The 23,935-nt window shown below is 41.3% G+C and overlaps 1 protein-coding gene across 1 annotated transcript; it reads right to left on the reverse strand.

The window, feature by feature from the left end:
- Positions 1-273: 273 nt before the first annotated feature.
- Positions 274-16,703, reverse strand: LOC119150055 (p53 apoptosis effector related to PMP-22-like). Its single transcript, XM_037392155.1, has 3 exons — positions 16,379-16,703; positions 2,409-2,552; positions 274-2,144 (listed from the first exon to the last, which is right to left on the reverse strand). The coding sequence occupies exons 1-3, from the start codon at positions 16,587-16,589 to the stop codon at positions 1,930-1,932; spliced, it is 570 nt and encodes a 189-aa protein (XP_037248052.1). The 5' UTR covers positions 16,590-16,703; the 3' UTR covers positions 274-1,929.
- Positions 16,704-23,935: the final 7,232 nt, after the last annotated feature.

Consider the following 23,935-nt stretch of genomic DNA (forward strand, 5'->3'; position numbering starts at 1 on the left):
AGGCCTCAGGAGACAGCCAAAATCAGACTGGAAAATAATACAAGCTGTTGTAATGCTAGATTTGTAAGTTACTCTCCCCTCTCAAAATCCAGCCAGCATACCCAGGGGCTCCAAGGTGATGCCTGAGAAGAGAAAGCTTTGGGGGCTTCCATACTTCCCCACTCATAGTAAAGAACAAAAACTAAGACTCATTTTTGAAACAATATATAGATACCATCATTTATTAGGTATAATAAGCATAATGAAAAGATTTATGATAATTTTTTTCCTAAACAGATAGCATTACAAAAAGAATTTCAAGACATTTTATACAAACTGCTTTCTCAACTCTATTTCATTTTAATTTCCTTCCAACTAGGAAACACCTTCTTAATGTATTTGCAAGTTCTTGACTAACTATTCCCTGTTGCATATACCCTCCCCATTGGTCTGATACATCTCTTATATTTATTGATCGAGGTTGGAAGACACTCTATAAAAGTAAATGAAGTTAGCTGCTTCAAAAAAACAGGTTAAGTCCTGGGACTTTATTAATTTTAGCTATGCAGAACCTTTACTAATTTTTTTTCTACCTCTCACTCTTTGCAGTAAAGAACATTTGGCAGGGCACTTCCCATGAAGTGCACATAGTTAAAAACCTGCAGATGTGTTACAAGCTAATAATCCCCTGCAGCTAAGGATTTTGACTAGACTTCTTTTTCCACACAGCAAAAGTATCCATTTTTTCACTTAAGAGAAAAAAATGGAACATTATAAAGTTAGGATTAACAAGGCAGAAACCAGCAGAGTCTTGAGTATACACTTAATTGCTTGCAATATATCAAGGCTTGTGCCACTGTGGAGTACAAGATACTGAAAGGGGTTTTATGATGTGATTTTCTCTATGAGAGCCTTAGTATGCATTGGTAAGGGGTATTTATGCATTTTCCAGTTACATAAAATAGTATACACTTTCCACTTTTAAAATACTTACGAACAACAAATCAGTGAAAAATGGTCCTTCTAAAAAATATTTGATATGCTCAACTCCTGACATGTAGGGGAAACATACCTCTGTTTAAGCCCTTCCTGACTCTTCTACTCTGGATAAAAGAGCTGGACCATTATAACAGAGCTTTTTAAGCCATAGATTTTGATACAGTGGAGAAAAGAGGCAGACAGCCATGAAGAAAGCCACACCAGGACCCTCTTCAAACCAGGTCTGTAGGTTGCAGAGGTGGCTTGAAATCCCCTCTGCTTCTGCCTGCTCTGCACTGGCCCCAAAAATAGCATGCCAAGATTTTTAAGGGTTTACTGACAGTCCTTGCTTACCCTTGCAAATATTTAGAAATAAATACTTAAATTCCACATGGATGGGCAAAAGTCAAGATGCTGGCTTGGGTAGGGAGCTTTTTCTCATACTTTCCTTACCCTGTGCCTACAGCTTAAGTGAATGAATGAAAAATGGAAGCAAAGATGTGAAGTGCTGGCTGACTAATTTACTAATTTGGCAGCCAGTGATAAAGGTATTTTATTGAAAAATGTGCAATATCTTCAAGTTAAAGATGATACATACAAAATGGGATATTTGTGAGCTGCTTTCCTTCAGGAAGAAGCTTGTTTTGTTTATTGGCAGTTTAAAAAGCTTTTCTGAATGTAATTAGTAATATGAATGCATTTAAGATGCAATGGAATACACATACACCCCACTCATGGGAATGAATGAGTAAACACAAGTTTTTTTCATGTTTAGGCTTTATCTAATCAACCCACATCAGATATGAAGGTCCAAAACAGAGTAGATAACTTTATTGTAGAGTGCCAGTACCATTTCTCTACATGTATTTGAAAAGTTTCCAGCCTTTTCAACTAACAGCTGATGACAATATTCTGGAAAATGTAGTTGGTCTGTCAGATATCTCTGGAATACTAACGCATTTTTCCTGGTGCTTATGGGGAAGAGTAAAAATATGTGGGCTTCACATTACCCAAGATCTGATCTTCATAGTTAGGAAGGCAGCAGAAGAAGAATCCCAAGCATATTTCCATAATGGCGGTGGTCCAGCCGAAGCCGTAGGCCCAGCTGAACATATTGATCCCCGTCATATCAATTTCAGTCGAGAACTTTACTGGATAAATGACCAGGCCCATGATGGAGAACACAGCTGAAGAAACAGGAGAAAACAAAAAATGTTTAAGCTAACACCCGTCACGTTGCCTGCCTCCATAATACCTGTAGCTAAACTCACCCGTGTTTTGGAATATTTGAAAATTGATCCACTGCTGTAACAGTCTTTATTATATGATTTTTCATAGAGAGCTCAAGTGCACACAGGCAAAGATTTGGGTATAGAATCAGCTGAGGCACATACCAGTTCTAGTACGGATATACCTGTACAAGCTAAATTTGACTTCACATACTGCCTTACCAGCGACAAAAAGCAAGCCTCCAATCCCACGTATGAAGTTGAACCGAAGTGTGTCAATGGCAAATGCTATGATGGCCAGAGCAAAACAGATGACTAGAAGTATAAAGCCGACCAGGTATGTGGCAGCAGCAGCTCTTCCCCAAGCTGAAATCAGAAGGAAGATACATTAGAAAGGAACAAGAAAATCCTTTTGCAGTGTTCTTCTCTGGTTTGTAATGAAAGGCTGTTTATAAACAAATGTGAAAAGAAGGTCAGCTCCCAAGAAAGCAAGCATGGGATCTTTCTCTCCTCTCATAGGTGAACATTTTAGTTCCACAACAAACCATTCACTGAGTGCAGAATACATGAAAATGCCAGCTTTGACCTCTCTTATATAAATGCAGTGGGGCTTGTGTGTAAGCTTCCTCTTTAGATTTAACAATTAAGACAAAAATGACAGTAAAGATGTAAGAACAGACACTATCCTTCAATAACGAATGTCACTACCTCAGCAGGTGTCATAAAACCAGCAGTGTTTTGCATGGACAAGGAAAATTAGACAGTCTCTGAAACTAATTAAATTCTTCCTTTAAAAATATGTGCTTATACAAGCACTACCAGTCTGGCATGCAAATTTAAAGGTATGGCAATAGCCCATAAATGTCAAAATTCAGTAGTTTCTGCTTTCCAGCCTTTGTCTAACTGTGTGTCCTAAATGGATCCAAAGATCTGGAATCTATTTTGTAGGGAAATTTGACCTTTGCTTTTGATCCAAAGTCAGAACCATTTCATTTTGAAAAGCTTGTTCAGGGTATTAACACTTTCATTTTCAATTTATATAACTTTATGTTATAACATGTCAGAGCAAAGCATATTGTCTTGGCATAACAACTGGGAAAAAATATTATTTATTCAATATTTTAAGTCTTGAGGGGCAACTGCTGCTCAAAGAGATCAAAGTGTCTCCTCTTCTGAATGTAAAAATCCCACTTTGATACGTTTTAAATTGTGTATGTAGGTGGAGTAGGCAGTTAAAATCTGCTGGACATCTACAGACTTCACCTCCTCACCTACACTATCCGTTTCTAAGGTGTCAGCTTCTAAACAAATATACATACAGTAGCAGCATGAGAAATTATCACAACCAAAAAACCCTGATGATAATTACAACTCAACTTAAATGCTGTGCAGGCTGTTCAGTGAAAGCTCCCTCTGGAACTGAGTTAGTTAAGATTTTTGGTAGCCATTAACCTGCCAATTTGTCTGCTTTGAACGTGCAAGTAATACAATGCAAAGTGTCCTATCTTCCCCCTGCCTGGTGTTGGGTAGGCATGAAAGCCACCGTTGTGTCCCTGGTGGGTGATACCTTGGTGCTCAGCCTCTCTTCCTCCAGGCCCCACACCACCTCTGCTATTAGACTAGAAAAATAGATCAGGATTTTCCAGCTCTACTTTTCTTCCCATTAGCCCATCAAAACCAATTTCCCTTTTTGTTCGCTTTTCACCATTCCCCCCTGCTTTACAATCCCACTCCATTTTGGCTGTCACACTACATTTTCAGTTTTATGTTGTGTCTTTTTTTCTTCCTTATACCAAAAAGTTTCTGTCTCCTTATAGGTCTTTTCAACTGTATTATTTTTCCTGTAAACAGGCAGCTGCCTGAGAAGACTGAAAGGGACAGCAAAGTTGTGCCCACATCTCATTTTCTATCTCAGTATTTTAGTCCAAACTCTTCTCTTGGGGAGCTTACAGGAGGCTTGGAGGTAGAGCATGGAATGTGGAGGCACAGGTGGGAGAGCAGCACCTCAGGCAGAATGTCAAATGAAACAGCCAGGAAGAGGAATTTCTTGGACTGCCACAGCTCAGTTTTCCCTGCTGAGGTTGCTTCTGCTCCCAGCCTCTCTCCCACCCCTCTGTAACATCAAAAAAAGGGGCACCTAGCTGTAAGAGAAGTTGCTCAGCAGAGGTGACCTCACTGTTCTCGGATACAAGAGTTATAATCATAGAATCATAGATTTGGGTTGGGAGGGACCTTAAAGGTCATCTAGTTCCAACCCCCAGAAGGGTTGGCAAAAAGGGTGATATGACAAGGACATTTAGAGGTGATTTTTTTTTGCTAGGTGCACAACTGGTTGTGGTTAGGTGCAAAACTCCTGGGCAAAGGGGTGTCCTTTCCCAGAGAAGAGTCAGAGGACACAGGAGGTGCTGAAGCGCCATGAAACCTGGTGGTTTCATCTCAGTTACTGCCACCACCACTGCTGTGGGCAGCAGACAGTTTGCCAAAGCTCAGCCTTGCTTCCCAGGAGCAGCTGATGGCTGAACACCATCCCCTAGGGTGGGAGCATCGCCTGGACTGGGGGCTCAGGAGCTGGTGCCTGCTGGCACCTTGCCCATGCCACCATCTCCCTCCTCTGTTGGGCTCGCCCAGGTGTTTTTACTGAAGTAGTGTTTCAAATGCTGTGACTGTATGAAAGCAGATTGGGTGCACACCCAGCCCACTGGGCATTGACTATGTGGCAAGAAGAGACATGCTGTTGCAGGATGCTTAGGTCTTTAAGAGGCATTGCTTAATCACCTAGCAGCCAGTTTTGTGACTCTCACTTCCACAAAAGAGGAAAAAAAGTTTAAATCAGTGTTGGAAGAAAACCAATATGCAGCTCCAAGTAAGGCAATAGGATTACATGGAAGAGGCACTATGGGTTTTTTTTGAGGAACAGTACCCTGACTTCATCTGTCCTTTTCAAAAAGTCACCGTTATCAGTAGTCTAAGACTGCAGCGTGCAAACACCTTACTTTTCTAGGGTAAAAGGTAGCAAAAGCTTTATGTAGGAATAATTGCAACTGTTTCTGTATCTGAGATGTTTATTTTGCCTTGTGCCAGCCAGGAGCACTAGAGTAGCTTAGTGTCTTTACCAATAGGACTATGACTTACAATTCCTTTAAAAATGCCAGAATTAGAAGAATTAAATGAGTCAGAAAACAGTGACAAACAAGTGGCTAATCTGATTTCAAATCTTCTCTTATCTTCCACTGTTGTGGGGTTTCTTGCTTTTACACAAAGCAAAAACATAAATAAACTGTCCTAACTGCAAAGGTTTGTCTTAAAAATATGAACTCCACAGCAAAGGATCACAGGTGCAACCAACTCAAAGTACACTTTACACAGAAGAGAGTTGGAAGCTGTAAGGATCTAGTCCACCTCTCATCAAACCAAAAATTGAAACAGAGGGAGCAGCAGGTTACAGGACATCAAGCTGAGTCTGAAAATATTCAGCAGTTCATGAGATCTGTTTTCTCAGCCCCCAAAAATGGCAGTGATGTTTCAGCTGTTCAAGAGTTAAAATGTGCTTGTGAGAAAAGAAATGTGTGTTTATGCAAGAGTGTCCTTGAATACCAGCAGGATCCTGTAACACTTCCCTGCAAGTCCTATTTCTCCTTTTTTCATCTCCTCAGCTGAAAGAACACCAGTGAAAGCTATGCAAGGGTCTGTAGGAAGCTACATGTCATTCGCTCTTAAAAACTCCTTCTAGCTGGCAATTTTCTGAGCAATTTTGCCTTAACACAAGACCTTGCTACCCCAAATAAGCAAAAGGAACCCATGTTTTCATGTTTCAAGCAGAGCAAGGACAGTGCTTCTGTTTACAGTGTTTTGTATGTCAATCAGCATGATTTGTGAGGGTCTGGACTACCCACAGTGAATGAATGTAGCAATATGTGACTACTGGAAAATGAAAATACGTGCCTGCCTTCTAAAACTCCATGCTGTGTGAGAAGACCCTTGAGCTAATTTAGAGACAAGAGCGAGCCCACTCATGCCAGTACAGAGCTCACTGTAGCTTATGAGCAAGGTAATTAGCTGAGACAGTATACAATAATAATAATGCAGCTTTATTACTCTGCTATTAAAGCTAACTCGGTTTAGAGGTAGCATGATTACTTCTTGTATTGCACCATCTAAACATGTTCTGAATATCCTACTGCTGACTGCAGCCATTGGGATGCTGATGGACTTCATTAGAGATCCAGGATTAAAAGTGCCTCTGGTTTCCTGCCTTCCTGATTTTACTCCCTCCTGTATTTTCCAGTTTGTAAAAGTGTAAACACTGTCTGTGCTTCACACATAAGGAAATAAACTTCCTTGGCCAGCAGGAAGTTGAACCAAAACTTTGAACCACTACCTCTAGTCTTTCCTTAGCCTGCCATGTTTCATGCTCTGAATGGTGCCTTCAAAAAAGAGCTGTCGTGCCTTGAAAATAGCATGTGAAGTCTACTTCCCCCATGACAAATACAAATTTTTGTGTTCTGGTATATGTGGTTCAAAACATGGGAAAACATTCACAATGACATTCTCATGTTTTTCTTGATCTGGTAGCCCCAAACCACATGAACTACTGAGTCTCTCTCTTTGAGTGACATTTTCTGAAAGCAACCCCAGAGCAATCAGAAGTACCTCTCCTGGTGTAATCAATAAGAACATATTTCTCCAAATTCTCCTTCTGGTGTGAAGCTAAATACACAACTAGCACTGGAAGTAAAACAAATATTTATTATCAGCTCACAGACACCAACAATTACCTTACAGGTTCTTGCTGACTGTTTTAACACATCTGCCACTGCAGTGAATTGTGTAGCAATTTTGTGAAGGATAGTCTTAATTCAAAAGAAACAGAGAGGTGGGGGAAAGAAAATGTAACAGACTAATATTTTGCTCTGTTATCCTTCATACCACCAAGGGAAAGAAACACAAACCCTGCAGTTCTAGCTCCAATCTGGCAAAGCAATTCTTACAAGAACTAAAATCTGCCCTGGTGGTGATTCACCGCTCTGTTGTATGTCATGAGAATGTTTCTTGGCTGAGTTTGCAGAGTTCAACCTGCTTTACATCCCTCTGATTAAAGGGAAAGAGCATTATTTTGGAAACAAAGCTGAACTCAGGTTTCTCAACCTGACGTTCTTTATCAGGGTGTGGTGAACCCTGCAGAGCGCATGCTTCACTTTGAAAAGGAACTGCTTTGGCCAGGTTTTATCCATTTCATTTTGGTTTGTTCTCCTCAAGAAAGCTTCCATGTGAAAGTGAGCATGTCTGCAGCAGAACCTGCATTCTCCTTAGCGTGAATCTAAAGATCGTCCATCAAACTCATTAACTCACATCTCAACTTATCAGCCAAAGAGTTATGAGCTGTTGGTGTATGTGCAAGCCACTGTCATCCAGCACTCTGGATTCCTCATGTTATCTGTGCAACACTAGACAGTGCAAAAGCCTGTCTTTTGGAAATCACAACTCTAACGTGCCAACTGTGGGAAAGTCCTGTGCTCTTTTTGAAAACAAGTGAACACTGAAATCTCTGCGTTTGATGCTCACATGAGCTGGCATTGAAACACTAATGCACGTGTTTGTATGCAGCCAAGATAAATCAGGAACTTTTAAAAGCAACTTCTTGTGAATAAACTGTATGTGCAGACTGAAAGCTATTGACTGAAAATAATTTCAAAGGAAGGCTATACAATTGAAGAAAATCACATGTTAGTCATGGAAGATTTATGAACAGAATAAACTGAGGAAAATATATCAAAGGCATGATTGGATGTGTATTACTCTTTGAGCTTGTATCTCCGTTGCATCTGAATCATTCTTAAAACAACTGCATTCTCTGAATATCTTTCCCATGAGGAGTCAATACTGGATGTTTCCCTTTGGGGGTTTTTTGTGTGAGTTTATATCATTTGGAGTGCAATACAAAATTTTTGGTCCTTTTGTTTGGCATCCTTTTTGGTAATTCTGTTCTTTCCCCTAGCATTGCTTCCTTAGAATTCATTGGCAGTTAATAGGGATTTCTCATTTAATAACAGAAAATTATCTCATAACATGCAAGCCAGTTTTATGTGAGCAGGAACCAGCTTTTAACTTGCCACCTCTTAAGAGACAGCTATGGAAGTAAAGAATGACTTATGTAAGTTCACACTAAGATAATCTTGCAAAAGTTTCTCAGTGATAGTAGCAGGCCCCATATACATAAGAAAGGATTAGGACTTTAGGACTATTACCCTATGATAATGATTTTAAATGACAACAGTAAGGAAAAGAACATTTATGAATAGGCCATTTATCAATAAAACACAGCATGTATTAGCACAAAGCAGTGTCTTGACCATAGCTTGGTGCTAAAGGAAGAGCTCAGTTTAGCTTGGTGGACTTTAACTCCTTTAAAGCAAAACCCTATTATTTCCCTTCCACTGACTTCACTCACGAACATATATAGGCAAAACCTTCATCCAAGACCTTGCATACTTCTGGAAACCTCTTCTCTTACTGAGGCAAGTAATTCAACTTAGAAGTTATTCCAAATTGAATTTGAGGGGAGGAGCAACTCCATCTTAGGGAGTGGTTCAAACTCATCTCATCATAAGCCCAGGCATGTACAAGCTTGACTTAGAAGCTGGTTTCTGCAAATCTTGTATTAATGAGGGTTCCTCCCTGATGCTTACTTAGTGCTAGGGAGGCAGAAGTGGCAGAGGGCGTAGAGCCATCATCAAAGGGAGCACCATGGGAGTAAGTTAGCTATTAAAAATAATGTGCACACAGTGCCTCAGAATTAAAGGTTTGCTCATGAGAGAGTCAGGGAATACCCCTATCTCACATTATCTTCAGAAGCAGTTGCATACATAGAGAACATCTCGGGATTAAAGCTCAGTCTTCTGTGTTTTAATGCCATAACATTTTTTCCTCCTATTTTTTACTATTTGTTTTAAATTAAAGCAGGATTGGATGTGTATATGGGGGTTGGGAGGGTCAAGTAAATAAAATAGGTAAGGTGTTCATTAATCAGTACATATACATAAGCTCAGTTAATCAGAGTAGCAAGAGGTACCTGCTTCCTAACTACTCCTGAGTTAAAAATGGGTTAAAATATTTAATGTGAATTAAAGAGAATCAATTCCATGGTAACGCAGGCTATGAACTAGGACTTTTAATCAAAACAGCAGAGTGGAACCTTTCCAAAAGCTCTTTTAAAGTTTTATATTCCCAGGGCAATTTGAGGCTGCTGAACACTGAATTTACATCTCATTTCTATATGCGCCAAGTATTGTTCTCACTCTTGAGCTGCAGTTTTCATGCTGTAAGCAAACTTTGTTCTGAAACCTTGCTGAAAGTCGCCTTTTGCACTAGGGGGTTTCTCTCCGATAGAGAGCAGCTGTGAATCTGGATCTAATTTTCTGTTAGAAGCAAAATTTTACCATTTGCAAAAGAAAAACCCCAACATATAAGCAGAAATGGTACTTTGTGCTCATAAAATACATCATAAGCTCTATTTACTTTTCTTGTGAATGAAATAGCTTTTACAACACATCCTGAAAGTCTTCATCACTTGCTGCTTACTGCTGATGGGGTTGTTAATGAAGCGCACAGAGACTTCCTACATTTGGGGCCTGATTTGGGCACAGTGTGCATATCCAATGTAACAGGTGACATTACATGTATTCATTTGCAGATTAGTACTTCAGCAGGACTGTGTGTGATCTGAAGTGTTACTTAGTACCAGCAGAAGGAAGCCAGAAACCTCTAGGACATAAACTACCACTATCATTCCACAAAGTACGTTGGGAATTTTTCAGTGATGATAGATTTTGTAATGGTACTTGACAAAGAAGCAGCATGGTGTTACAATACTCACTGACTCAATGTGTTCAAGGTTGCTCAGAGCAATGCAAGTTGCCAGTGAGGAAAGATATGGAAATGTGAAAAAAACCCAGTGTTTTGAGAGTTGTTTCTTCTGCTGCATAACTACTTTCCTGCTTAAGATAGTTTAACCTGACTGTTATCCTGACTGTTTAACCCTACAGTGGAATTTGAAATCTATCTTGCAGTCCTTATCACCATTCAGAATATGGAGAGGTTATTATAGCCCTGCTGTATCAGATCACCTCAATAAGCTAGAGGAAGAGATGAGGTGAAGAGAAATGAGAGTTTAGCCACAAGTTTCCATGCATCTGCAGCAGCGATGCCTCCTCTGTGTGTATGAGTGAATGGTATCCTCTCAAGGACTTAAGGTCCTGACAACGCAAAGCGTTGAGGATCTTTGCAAAGTCCTCAACACCAACAGTTCATATCTCCTGTTGGGGAGATGAGAACTCTCTATGCAATTGCTATTTTCCCACCCAATTTAACTGTAATTCTTAAAGGAAGATTGGATAATAAACAGTGGGATGACATGTGGAATTGCTCTCTGTAGAGTTAATTGCTGAAGAGTATAACTATTACTTAGAAAAGAATCTAATTAAACCAATCTGCCACTAAACATACAAAAGGACAAACCCTAAAATTATAAGGGAAAGCATGTTAGCAGATGAGGAATGAAAACTGCAATGGTAACTAAATTCTCTGGGTTTGATTCCCTTCTGTTATACCTCCATAGTAACATCAGAGTGTCTCCTACAAGCTGGAGGAAAATCAAATTTCTTCTTTATTTCTTGCATCAGAGTTCCTTAAATATATTGTTGTGATATTTTCATTACTGCATACTTTTAATTGAACCTGTATTTTCTAGCATTCTAAGTTTTGAATAATGATTGAATATTCTATGTTATTAAGTAACTAATCTTGTAATCTCATTTCTCACTGGTTAGTCCCAGGTAACATTACACTTCTAGGAGACTGATGACTTAAGAAATTGTGTGCTTCTGTATACACTGTCATTAAAACTACAGGCAATCACTGTATGTAAATATAACTGTTTGATGCTAAGTTGCAGCAGGAACAGCGACAAGCTTTCATTTTCAGTTCACACTGTGTCAAAGGAGTCAGGTTTGCCCTGGAATCCAGGCAATGCACAAAACATAGAGCTGGGCTCTCCCACAGGCCTCCTTGGACTAGTCAGAAACCTCCCCAGCCTTTGTTTTCTAGCTGCAAGGACACTTTTCCAAATCTACTTGAATTTCACCAGATTCTGAAAGCCTTCAGGTGCAGAACCTTGATTTCAGGGGAAGTCTGCAATAAAGGCCCTATGACTTGAGCTAGTCCCTGCTTCAAAAGCAGTTACTTGCTTGCTTAATTTCTATTCCCACATGCAGCCACCCTCAGATGCCGAAGAGCTGCTGGGACAGCTTGCTTCTCCTCCCAGGCACTGCTGAAAGGGGCTGTCTCTCAGCCCATCCATCTGGAAACACCCCTATGCCACTCTGGTCAGGGAGCTTGCTTCAGCTCGAGGCAAGTGAGGGCTTCCCCATGCCTGGGGTCAGGTGCTGGCTGTCAGATGTGATGGGAACACGGGGGAAGGCAAAACAGTTTTATGCAGGCAGCTAGCAACAGGGAAACTTGGTGTCTGTTCTGTTCTGCGCCCTGGGTGTTTATGAGTCACTGGTCTGCTGGAGGTTTCCCAGAGGGAGAGCTGTGGGGCCAGCACTGCAAGGCCAGTGATAAGTGCAGTACGAAGATAAGTCCTTTGCTACTCGGAGACTGATCCTGACCACACTGCGTACATTGCTGTTGTAGCTTTAGCTGGGGATTTTTAGCAAGTGATTTCCATTTTGTTATTCCTCCAGAATAATAAATTGTGCTTCATGGTAGCAAAAGATCCCACAGACCCAGGAGCCTGATATAGGGATATAGGCAAAACAGGGAAGAAAATCGAAAATCTACTCAGCAGTGGTGTTCCTATGAGACTAAAGCAGAACGTCTTTCCTCAAGAGGGTATTACCTTTTGCACATTCCCTTCTTTCATTTATCCTATAGACACACTCATCTGCCACCATATTTGAAGTAATTCTTGTTCATTATAATCATACATTTACTAGTCATCCTGTCTTGTAGTATTGCATTAATATTTATGGACCAAAATAAAAATGGAATGAGCTAGGACAGTTACCCATTATTTGCCTGGAAGACAAGATGCAGGAAGGTGTCCTTTCCAGATGGCAAAATCATTTATCTCTCCACTAATCCTCACAGTCACTAAACTTGCCACACTTCCTAGGAAAAGTCTGTAATTGAATACTATGATGTGAAAATAAGTGAAGATCTGGATTCCACTTGTCATGTGGAAATACCTCTTCCTGATTTTTTCCCCCCAAGATCTCTATTTGCACCATGCAAATGAGCAGACCACTTCAACCTAAATTTAGAGATTTAAGCTGCAGTTATTTTGATGGCAGCATCTGCATGTGAAGGAGCTGCAGGCGTGAGTGGAACATAAGAAGGAACAAGGGTAGTTTTTCATCCTATTGTGCAACACATTGAGACTAATAAAATAAAATCAGTTCTTTTCCCCCAACTAAATCCACACATGTTTAAACACCTTCAAAGCCTGCAGTGGAATAAATTGTACACTGAAAAGATGTCTCAAGTCTGTGAGACACACCTTGTTCAAGAGAGGTTATATAGCCAAAAATCAAGAAAAACAAAGGAGTGCTGTGCCAGCTTCATGAAGGGATTTAACCTCCGTGTTTTCTTTGCAAGCTCAATCATGTCCCAGACAGATACATCCTATATTGTGCTCATTATCTATCCAAAAAGTCTCTGTCTCTGTCTTTGTAAGGGTTCAAACATGTTATAAGCTTTAGACCTTTATTTGTTCCAAGTGCCAGAACGTTGCAGAGCTACAGTTTGCATCCCTCAGCCCCTCATCCTAAACTCCATGCATTTCAAGTAAGTGTCCTAATGCACTAAATATTTTTTCCTAGAAAGTTCTATTTATTTCAGCTAAATATGTTTGAAAAGCCAAAGACTTCTGATAAAGTCTAGATGGGTGTTATATGGTTAAATCAAAAGATCTGAACTCTTGGAGAAGAAAACAAAATCTATAAACTCTTCATATTCTCACTTCCACAGAATTCATGAACTTTGCAAAAAAACAAGTGTGCAGGTGCTTTCACAGAAAACAGCTACACCAGTGGAGTTATTCTACTGGATTTCAAAAAGGAAAGAAAAAAAAAGTGTACAAGCTTCTTGTCTTCTCTGTGAGGTGTTAATTCCACCAGTTTAAGCAGCTCTTCAGAGACTCCAAACTCCACTGGTGCAACCAATGAAACATTCAACCTTCTTCCCTTCCAGTCTGACCCACCTCAATGATGCTGGGATTTTGCCTTCTGTCTGTGTATGTATATGTTAAGCCAAACAGCAGAGATTTAAGGGGAATTGCAAACATCACACATGGAGAATTTGGTTTGAATTTGCACATTATATTGAACAACTTGCAGGAAAGTTACGATTATATCTAATCATGATAGGGTAAAGATGTCTGTAGTGGATTAAGATAGCTACACTGTCCAAGTCATGTTGAGAATATTTGCTGGCAGCTGCTGGGGTACACGTGTATCACCTATGTCAGTGAAACCATCCCCACAGGAAGACTGAATCTCAGAACCTACGCAGCCTGTGGCAGATCAGGCAGGAAGGCTGAGAGTAAAGCCCAGAGAAAATGAGATGGGAACTGTGGAACATGTGGAATAGAGGGGGGGGCGGGGAAGAGACAGTTCATCTCAGGAAAGATGTAAAACACTTCTGTCCTTTCTGTTTACATCACATCTTTTGTCTCTGTGCTCAGGAAGGCATATAACTACACTTTGTTTATCCAGCACTGTGTTTAGCTTGGCATAAAACGAAGTTAAACACCCCACAGAACATGATGCTGAATGCTTGTTTTCTATGACCTTTCTGAAGCACTGTGGATAAATGTAAACCAGAATTATTAAAACCCTCTGTTTCCACACTGAGGCAGATAGAACCAGGCTCAACACAAGAACTGGATGCTCACAAGTGAGATGCTGGCCTGTGGCCTGGTCTTTTGAGTGGAATACAAGACTGGCATCAGGTACCTTCACCCTGTGTGAGGAAAGGCAGGAGCCCTAGAAGAAAGATGCCAACCCCACATCACCTGAGCAAGAACAGAACAATAGGAAAAATGGAGGACAGGATTGGATCTGAACACATCCCACCTCTGGAGAGATGGTGTCTGAAGGAAGGGACTGGAAAGGATCAGGGCAGTGACATGAGTTTGCATCCTTAATGGTCAGGTCTACAGCCCTCTTGTGGGTCAGGGGTAACCCACCCCTGCTATGGCCAAGATCCACGTTGTAATGGCATCATCTAGCAGAGGCAGAAGCCTGACAGTGCAATCCACTGTCACTTGGCTTATACACACATTTTTACATGCAGCCTTTATGTCCGTTGTCCCAGACATATCACCCTTTTCCACCTGGAAATGTTGTCCAGCAGGATTTTGAGGATTTGCTTAGGTTTTCTGGATATTTAGTAAGCCTAAAGAGGTGAAATAATAGATGCAAGCCCATTGAGAGCTTAATGCAGTCACACAGCACATGAACAGCATTTCTGATGTTTTCAGAAGCATCAGCTGACTCTCCAATATACATGTTGGAGAATGATCTGCACGTGTGTACTAAGCCCAACATTTCTGCATTAGAAGTGCTGGACTTATTTTGGATGTGATTCATGGAAACCCCAGACATTGCAGGGTAGTCCACATAGAGGATACCCTCCCTGGTTTGTGTGAAGATGCTGTCCAGTGCAAAAATGTGCATACAACTGCAGAATGTAAGCATGTCAGATTGAGGCAGGATAAGGAAGGAAGTGAAATGCCAAACAACCGTGTAGGACCTGGAAGCAAGGTGAAATTTCTCTTATATTATCAAGACAATCAAGGTGAAACTTCTTAGCATTTTCTGTCCGGTTAAAGCTGGCATTCATGACACAGGGCCCAACATGGCGATCAGGAGGAGGGATCACTTTTCATGGAAACTCAGGACTGAGAAGCCCTTTGCTAAGCATCAGGGTGTCTCTCTCCTGCTCTTCAGTGCCATGTACCAGAGGCCAATTTGCTGGCCTGAGCTATGCCTAGCCACACAGCTGATGCAGGAGCTCTGGGAGCAGGACTGGGCATGGCACTTAATGGAGCCAGTCTTGCCCTGGAGCCCTGTGCTCACAGGGGCCTGCTGCAATTAACTTGCTACAGCTCAAATTTGTGCATAGCTGGTAGAGCTTCACCATATACGATAAACATTGAGTCAGAATTTTGAAAAGCTGTAATAAATGATCCCTGAGATTGCTTCTGCAAGTGTTTTTACACTCATTTTCAAAAAGAGCAGCTGAGATTCTGAGCCTTAGAGAAAATTATATTCCTTTTAATTTGAATTAGCATAAATTGTAAGAATGCTTGAACTTTCCTCCTGGCTCAGGCTAACAGCCCATCACTCAAAATAACTTGTTTCAGACCATGGCCAATAACAGATATATAGGGGGAAAAAGAAAAAAGAAGGAATAGGGCACATCTAGAGTGATCCTTCCCTTGGCCTATTCTCCCAGTCTCAGTGGTTTACGTCTTTTCAAGCTGAAGATTGCACTTGGGTCAACATGTTTAATAGTGTACTTAACCAAAATTCAGTACAAACAAGAAATCCTTTCATCTTTTAAAGCTTTCTTTCATAATCACAAGGAGAGTCTTTCACGTGACCCACCTACCGGAGCAGTTTCAGGGCAGCACGTCAGGGCAGCCTGACACTCCCCAGATATCTTCCTATCATCTTACATTTCTACCTCCCCATTTCTTGCTAGCACTCAGGACTGGCTTATCACACTAATACCAGGCCTACCAACACAATTAGTTCAGCAGTAGCTGTTATGTTTCGGAAAGCAGTGATATCAAGAAGAGGTTACTAGCTTCTTCTGAGAGAGGAAGAAAATCTTAAATGCTGTAATATTTTCTGTTATTACTGTACATTGCCACATGTAGTTTTTTGTACTATGCAACCCACCAGCTAAAGCAACCAGATTTCCTTCTGCACAGGGGTGAGGGCATTTTTCTTCTTCACCCTGTTAGTCAAAAGCCTTGGTGTATTTCAGTGACAGTGCCTGTTGCCCATGACTTCATATATAAATGCCAAATATTATGCAATATGGTTAGGAGAGCTGAGGGAAGATGAGCTCAGAGATGTGACCCACTGCTTCAGAAACTGCTCCCCACCACCCTTGCAGGTGCTTACCGTAACCCATGAGGGACTCGCAGGTCCATTCCCCACCCGGCCCAGGCCTCCTGCAGCTCTCCCATAACGACGCTTGCTGCACGTAGGGCAAGGTCTGCGACTCCAGCCAGCCCCTGCCTGCCAGCGCAATGATACCAAAGATGACACCTATGCCCAGGAGCAGGGGTAGGATCCATCTGCACCGCGTGTAGTCGAGGCCGTACTTCACCATCTTTCAGGGCGGGGGGAGGCTGGTGGGACGAGGATGGATGTCTCTGCCACCGGCTCAGTGAAGCAAAGCAATGGGTGCTTCTGCAAAGCTCCTGGAAAGTGAGTGATGGTACCTACGAGAACGTGTGTGCAGATGTTTGAGAAAAGCTTTTTGATCGGGAGAGACAATGCAGGGAGGGAGGGAGGGAGGGAGGGAGGGAGGGAGGGAGCTCCACCTAGATTCAGATGAGTAAGAGCCGCTGAGCAATAACCAGTTGAGCTGGGGAGAAGCTTCGAGGCTGGGTTTATCTGTGGGATCCTCTCTGCCCTGCTGACTCTAACAAACCGGGTTTGTTTACCCTCGGCATTTAACGCTTTCCTTCCTGCCACTCCCCATCAGCAGGAGCATCTCACAGCTGTGTTTACACCTTTCTGTCTCCTAAGGGATTTGCATTATGGCAGGTGAAAACAGGAGACAAGCCAGGGAACTATTTGTATTGAAGGGTGGTTGCTTCTGAAACTTGCCACCTGGAGGCTGAGAACTACTTTTCTTGGACTCCATTTAAAAATAAAATGATACTTTAATTTTTACAGTTAGAAAAATTCCCCTAGCTGCTATAAAGCTAAGACAATAAAGAACATGTGACTGTCCTCCCTGCCCCTTTTGGGACATAACTGCAGGGGGGAAAATACCAACAACATTTATCATTAAAAATATAGTATAGTTTGGATATAGCCTTAGTGGGAGAACAAAAAATGAGCTTTGATTTGACCGTGCCTTACGAACACTCCCTGTGCATGGCCCTGGCTGTACGTGCACTGCCTGGGGCCCGTCAGAGCCTGTCTGCAATGTGCTGTGAGAGCAATGCAGCGATGAGCCATCACCTTGCCATGCCCCGGGAGGCCATCCAGATGAGTGCAGGGCAGAGTTTTCTGTCTGTCAGCTCAGAAGTGATATAACCATGTTCGTAGCACTCTCCTTTTGAACTAACACATGCTACAACCTGGTATTTTGGTAAGGAACAGATGCTTTTACATCCAGAAGTGGCTGCACCCTTTGCAGATCAAAGCTGGTTTCTGTGAAATGTGGTTAAGCATAGAGGATGCAAAGTTCCCTTGCTCCCCTGATGGAATTTGTTAGGCGGGGATGTATCCAAAAACTGAACCCATTTACTCACAGTGATTTGCTACTCTATTGCAGTTTTCACGGTGAAATGTGACATCTGTACCGAGCTGCAAACTCCACAGCATTTTGCTGAATTAATATTTATAAATTAAAAAATGGCCTAAATAAAATAAATTAATAATTTACACTGATTTGATACACTGTACAGGGGAATGGTTGAAGATGTGTTGAGCTTGCGCAGACCCAAACTGGAATATCCACAGCAATGAGCTGCAGCACTGTGAAGATGTAGTAGCTCTGTCACGAAAGCAATTCGAACGGGTTAATGTGATACCGTGCCTTATCTCTAACCTGAGACAGCTTATTAGCATGGTGGTAAATTAGCAGTGGTGGGGCTGCTTTGCCTCTCATTCTCTAGCCAGGGCAATTCTGGCTAGCTGAAGTATCCTGCCAGCAGCTGCTCTGTAGTACGGACACAGCCCAATACCCCTGTGGTGTGAGAGGTCCATCAGGGGCGTGCAACAAGTCTCCGTGAGAACAGGAGACATTTTTACAGATTTGGCCATTGAATCTGAATGTTGCTGAAAGCAAAAGCCAACTATGAAGACACCTCAGCTGCTGTTTTGGCTTGGAAATAAGGGGCTTTCTCAAGTATTTTTTGTAAAGTACACTTTAGGGAACCACCATTTTCTTAGAATATTATGTATCTTCCACATTTGTGCTACCCACAAATTCAGTTTAAATTAACATAAATATAATGTTTAAAATGTCATTTACCAGTTCTATAACACAGCAATATATATTTTTAATGCATGATTTAAAAAAAATATTTACATTAAAACAAGTATGGTTTGAAGCTCACTCTTAGTGCAATGTACTGCACTAAGTGCTGGTACCTGCAAGCTGTCCAAGTCTGTTTACACATGTTATTTCTGTTGCCACAGCTGAAGTAGAAATCTGCACAACAAACTCCAAAAGATTGACAGAACACAGATTTGGATATTAAATGTTTTTTGAAAGATGGCTTCAGAAACACTCATGCATGTGGCTGTAGACTGTAGCTGAGCCCTCACTCAGCTGTCTGTACTCAGTCTCTTGCCAAGTTTAAATCCTTTACAAAGTTACAGTTTTTAAAAAATTCAGCCTTTTTGTCTTTTCTCAGAGAAAAATCAAGTTAGAGCAGTTTTGTAGCTGAAATCCAGTATGAAGTCAGGCACTGTCAGGTATTTCAGAGCCAATGCCTGTTGAGGACTAAAATCCTCTTCCCTGCTTTTTGAACGCTGAGCCATGTTTCTGGTAGGCATTTATGACTGAAGGATTTGTCATCAGTTTTTCTTATAACTCACCTGTGGACCAATGCATGTTGTCACAAATGTTACACTTGTGAGACGATACCACAGAACATGTTATCATGCTGTGAAAGAAAGATGAGTAGTGTTCAGTCACCGTGGGTGTTTCTGTGTCTTGCCCATCTTGGTCATCCTCAAGTGACTTAGAACTACAAGCAATCTTCACGTTCAGTACAAGGGTAATTTGTGACATCTGGACCAGTAGAGTGGAAGATGCATTCAAAAGCAACAAAATGCAATTCTAATGCTCCTGTTGGAAACAGGGGGAAATGATCAGAAACTTTAGTTAAGGAGTCTGTGATTTGAAGTCATGGCTTAACCTCCGTGTGCTTTGGTTTTTGCAGTGTACAAGCTGGGTGTTGATGTGAAAGCAAATGCATATTGTCCTTTTCCATTATCTGTGCATAGTCCCTTCTGGTTAATGCCAGCATCAACTGTTGAAGATAAATTAATAATGTCAAAATTGTTAGACTGTAGTACATTTTCTGCATCTGAAATACTCCTAACAAAACTTCATTGCTACTTGAAGCAATCAAATAATCAATGGGATATTGATAAAGCGAACAATTCTACGGCATTAGAGCTAAAATTAAAAATATGGCCTTTTCAGCCAAGACACAAATGGTTTTCTTAGTGGAAGTAGAAGCTAACAAATGATTGGCAGCACATTTTCATCCACCTTTGGTCAGCTGATGTGGTCAGCTGAGCTACATAAATGACTGGATTGACATGGGCTGATCAGCTGTGGTGCATGTTTATGACTTTTGCAGCAAGCACACTTTCATTCTCTGATGTTCATACCGCTTATAAACAAGAAGTCCCCAGAGTCTGGTGTTTAAAAGCTCTGCTGATTATTTTATGGTCAGTCCTCTTGTTTGCTATCTTACATCTAACAACTCAAGCTAAGCAACTGAGAAACCTTTTCTGCACGAGCATAAAACTTATTACTATTACTATTATCATTATTAATCCATTTACAACCATAGATCCTTTTTTTCTGGTAATGCCAATTTGCCATTTCCCTTTGGAGAGGGCTGCACCTTGCCTTACAAGTGGAATATTGCACTGCAATTATTGTTATAACCACAGCCTATACAGTGATGCAACTCAGTCAGCCAAATCCTACTCAGGCTAAATTGTACCTTGTGGTCACTCCTGGTACCCTGCATCATCTGGGCACTAAGGCAATAGTGTTCTCAGTGTGACTAATATTTCATCCATAGTAAGCACGTGTAGAAAAATACCTTTAGACACCAAAAGTGTTCACAGGGTAGTCCAAGCTGCGATTCCCTTATATTAATTAGAAGGATACTGGATGCATTTTGAGCAATACCTGACTTCACTTCATTGTAAAATAAGGACACCCTCCTAAAAAAATGAACCCAGTTGCGATCTTGTAGTTTCCCACACACTGGGCCTTTCTGAGGGACCTTGCCACGGTGGCTGGACACTGAGGCTTGTCCATGATGCTTGTGGTGACCTGGAAGTGGCCAGTGCTTGGTCCTGCTGCCATGTGCCTGGGAAAGCCCTCCTCTAGCTGTCTGATGCAGTGCAGAGAAGCTCTGCAGAGGTCTGAGACCTCCTCTGTTCAGTGGCTGCTGAGCTTGGAGGAAAATTTCCTTAACAAAGGGTTTTGTTAAGACCTTTAGCAAGTACTGTCCAGGACTGGCTTGTTGTCGGACCTCCAAAGCCCGCCCCATGTGCAGCACTCCCTGACTCTTGCCAGTAAAGCAGCCCTGCCTCTGTGAGGCAAGCGCTCAGGCTTCAAAGGCACTTTCTTCCTTTAGTGAGGCTACATGTGAAAAACCAGAAGATTATCACAAGGGCAAGTTTTAACAGCTGAGTCGAAAACATGAAGCTGAATCCAGGACTGTTATTTATGTGAGCAATTCAAGCCTGCATTAGGAAAACACAAATTAGGAAAACACAGAATTAGGAAAACACAAAATTTTCCATGCGCCTGAGTGTGGGCTTCATTTTCAGCTAGTTTTTGCTAATGCTTTTTTTCAGGGCAGACTCTATACTGGAACAAGGTTTAATCCTCAGTTATTTCTTGCAGATGCTCAGTAGAAGTTTCATAAGTTCAGCTGACCCCACAGGCTAACAGCTGATATCAAGGGTGACCTGTAAACCCACTGCACAGTTACCACCTGAGATGGCTTCTGGACATTTGTAACCATGGGGTGGGTGGGTGGGTTTGTATCTTCCTCAGGTGGCTGTCAGGAGCACAAGCTCTCTGGTTGGCACACATGAAGCATAGAATCATAGCAAGTTGCCTACAGGGGTTTTATGAAATTGTGTGTAACCAGCTGGAGTGGTACGGCACAGCCCTGTTCTGCATATGGGATAATTTTACTTAATCTATTTGCTTTGAGCCCCACAGCTTCTCTGTGGCACAGCTAGCTAGGTTAACTAAATAGATGTTCTATCGTAGTGGATCAATAACAGTAACTCCTTGTAAAATATACAGCTCAGCTGCCTTGGGAGAGGAATAAAATCAGCCTTAACGTTGGTAATTTCCAGATGCCACACCTTTGCTACTCACATTTCTCTGTCAAAGAAACGGTTTTCATTTACTGTGCCTTATGGGTCAGTTGGGAACAGCACCAGCTACTTCTTTAAGCACTTCGAGATTTACAGATAAGACATGCATACCAAGTATATCTTCAAGAGCTTTGGCCATGAATTTTCACTATGAGATTCTCCAGCCAAAAGCAGGGTTTCACTGAAACCAAAATGTTATCTGCAAATGACCTCTTCAGTTTTAAATGTTTGATATGGAGCCGGTTTGGTAAGCGGGCTGAAATGGAAATGGTGGTCTCCTACCTACATTTTCAACTTTTTCTGTTGTCTTGATACAAAACACCACTTACGATTTTCTATAGCTTTTGCAAGTTTTTTTTTGTCTTTCTGTTGCGAATCAGAACAGAAATCAATTTTCAAGTATCACAATTCATCTAAATGCTGCTGATTTTTTGTTCTATGAGGTTGCTAACACAAAGACAACTTTAAAATAGGCTGCTTACTGAAAAGGGATTGTAAAGTCAGCTCCTGCCCCAATTACATGCCTCAATGCGTATTCAAGATCATGACAGTCACCTAAAGTACTTTAGTCCATGATCACTTCCCTGGGCAGCACACTGGAGGACAAGAGTCAGATGGCTTTTAGCCTCAGTCTCATGTGAGTGCTCACTCCAAACCTCTCTGGGCCCTTTCAGACTAACACTGAATTCCGATGCGCCCCCTTGACACTTAGCAATTTTTAATACTTATAAAATATTCCGTATTCACAAATATCTCTGTGCAAAATAGTATGTGTTGTCCACATTCCCATAGATAAGTAAAAAGCAGCAGTCATACCAATCCTTCTAGTAAATATTACCCAATCCTGCAAAGATGAACCCATGAAGAATATAATTCATGGAAATGTTTATATTTATTAATTATATTATACAATGCATGTTGCTTATCATACATTATTATTTATTCACATTGTTTGTACTTAGAATATTTATATGATAAAGGTCTCAGTATGCCTGCATGTTTTCCATTACAGTTTTATTATAAATTCACTCTTATTAAATCTAGGTATTCAAAAATCATAATAAAAAAAACCCTTTGGATTATTCTGACAATTCCCAAGTAATTTAAATATAATTTTGTAGAGGCAAAATTTGAGAGCATTGGCTTTTTACCTAGAATTTCAGGTATCGAGCTCCATAGCTGGAGCATGTTGGCCCACACCTTTGGACACCAGGAAATTCCAGACTAAAGGCTGCTCACTGTGCCAGCGCAGACCTGTGCCAGGGACACATCGAACCTGTCTTCTAAATAAGCTGAACATGCACACCAAAATTAACACATTCTTGGTCAATGGGATCTACACACATAAAGCTGCACCCCTGTAGTAACACTGACATATCCCAGGTGCTGTGAATTCATTGCACACGGATTTCACTGCTCCTGTACAGACATCCGTTAGAGGAATCATATTCAGAAACTCAGCATCCCTATTTTTGCAAACATACCCTCCAGATTCGATTATACTTTATTCTGATTGTAAGAATCATCTCCCAAGTTCATTTTAAATTCCGTGTAGCTTCACCTACTGGCACTGAAGCCCATTTTTTTCACGGTGCTCTTCCCTATCGCTAGTAACCTCCACTGCCTCCACTGCTCTGCACTGAGGGACCAGTACCTCAGCTCTCTTGGGCTGTTGTACATCTCCTAAAGCATTTTCGTTTCCATTGATATATGTTCTTGGTTCATCATTAATTCACAAGCGCTCAGTGATTTCAGCAACTCCTTTTGTTGTGTGTGCAACCCTCCCTTTTAGCATGTAGGTGTTTTTGTTTCTATAGTATTTATCACCATAACAACCCTCTCCTCCCAAAAATTACCTCAAATGATTTGTTACTACACACACCATCTTGTTTTATGTATGTATTCTACATCCAAAAGTCCTTAGATGCAGGATGTAAAGGTCAGGTGAATACTTCTGAAGAATTCTACCTTGCCAAGCAATTGTCTAAAAAATCAGTCACTTGTTCCATCCAATGAAAAATATGAATTTCCAGTGGGGTGTGGCAGCTGTTCCCCGTATCTATGAGATTTACACATTAATCATCCTATCCAAGTCCATTAACCTTCCCTAGCACCCAGTCACACATGTTTTAGGTTGCTCAGAACTCCCCCTGAGACGAGAAGGAAGTGTGCTTGGGTTCTCCTGAACTGTTCTTTCTTCTCCAGGGTTGGGTTCGAAGAAGCTACCCTGCAGCCTGAAGGTTGCTGGAGCTGTTCAGGGGATTTCAGTGAGCACAGATTTAGACTGCAGCTGAATACACGCTGGTAGGTAAACAAGAGTACAAGTGTTCTTCATGTCAAAAAACTGGG

Source organism: Falco rusticolus, chromosome 6, assembly GCF_015220075.1.
Source record: "Falco rusticolus isolate bFalRus1 chromosome 6, bFalRus1.pri, whole genome shotgun sequence".
NCBI classification, from domain to species: Eukaryota; Metazoa; Chordata; class Aves; order Falconiformes; family Falconidae; genus Falco; species Falco rusticolus.

What these genes read in the sequence shown, in the direction of transcription:
- LOC119150055 (XM_037392155.1), bottom strand. Translation starts at nt 16,589, where the DNA reads ATGGTGAAGTACGGCCTCGACTACACGCGGTGCAGATGGATCCTACCC. An exon ending in CGAGTCCCTCATGGGTTACG is followed by an intron (nt 2,553 to 16,378) that starts GTAAGCACCTGC and finishes TTCTGATTTCAG; the next exon opens with CTTGGGGAAGAGCTGCTGCT. An exon ending in AGGCTTGCTTTTTGTCGCTG is followed by an intron (nt 2,145 to 2,408) that starts GTAAGGCAGTAT and finishes CTGTTTCTTCAG; the next exon opens with CTGTGTTCTCCATCATGGGC.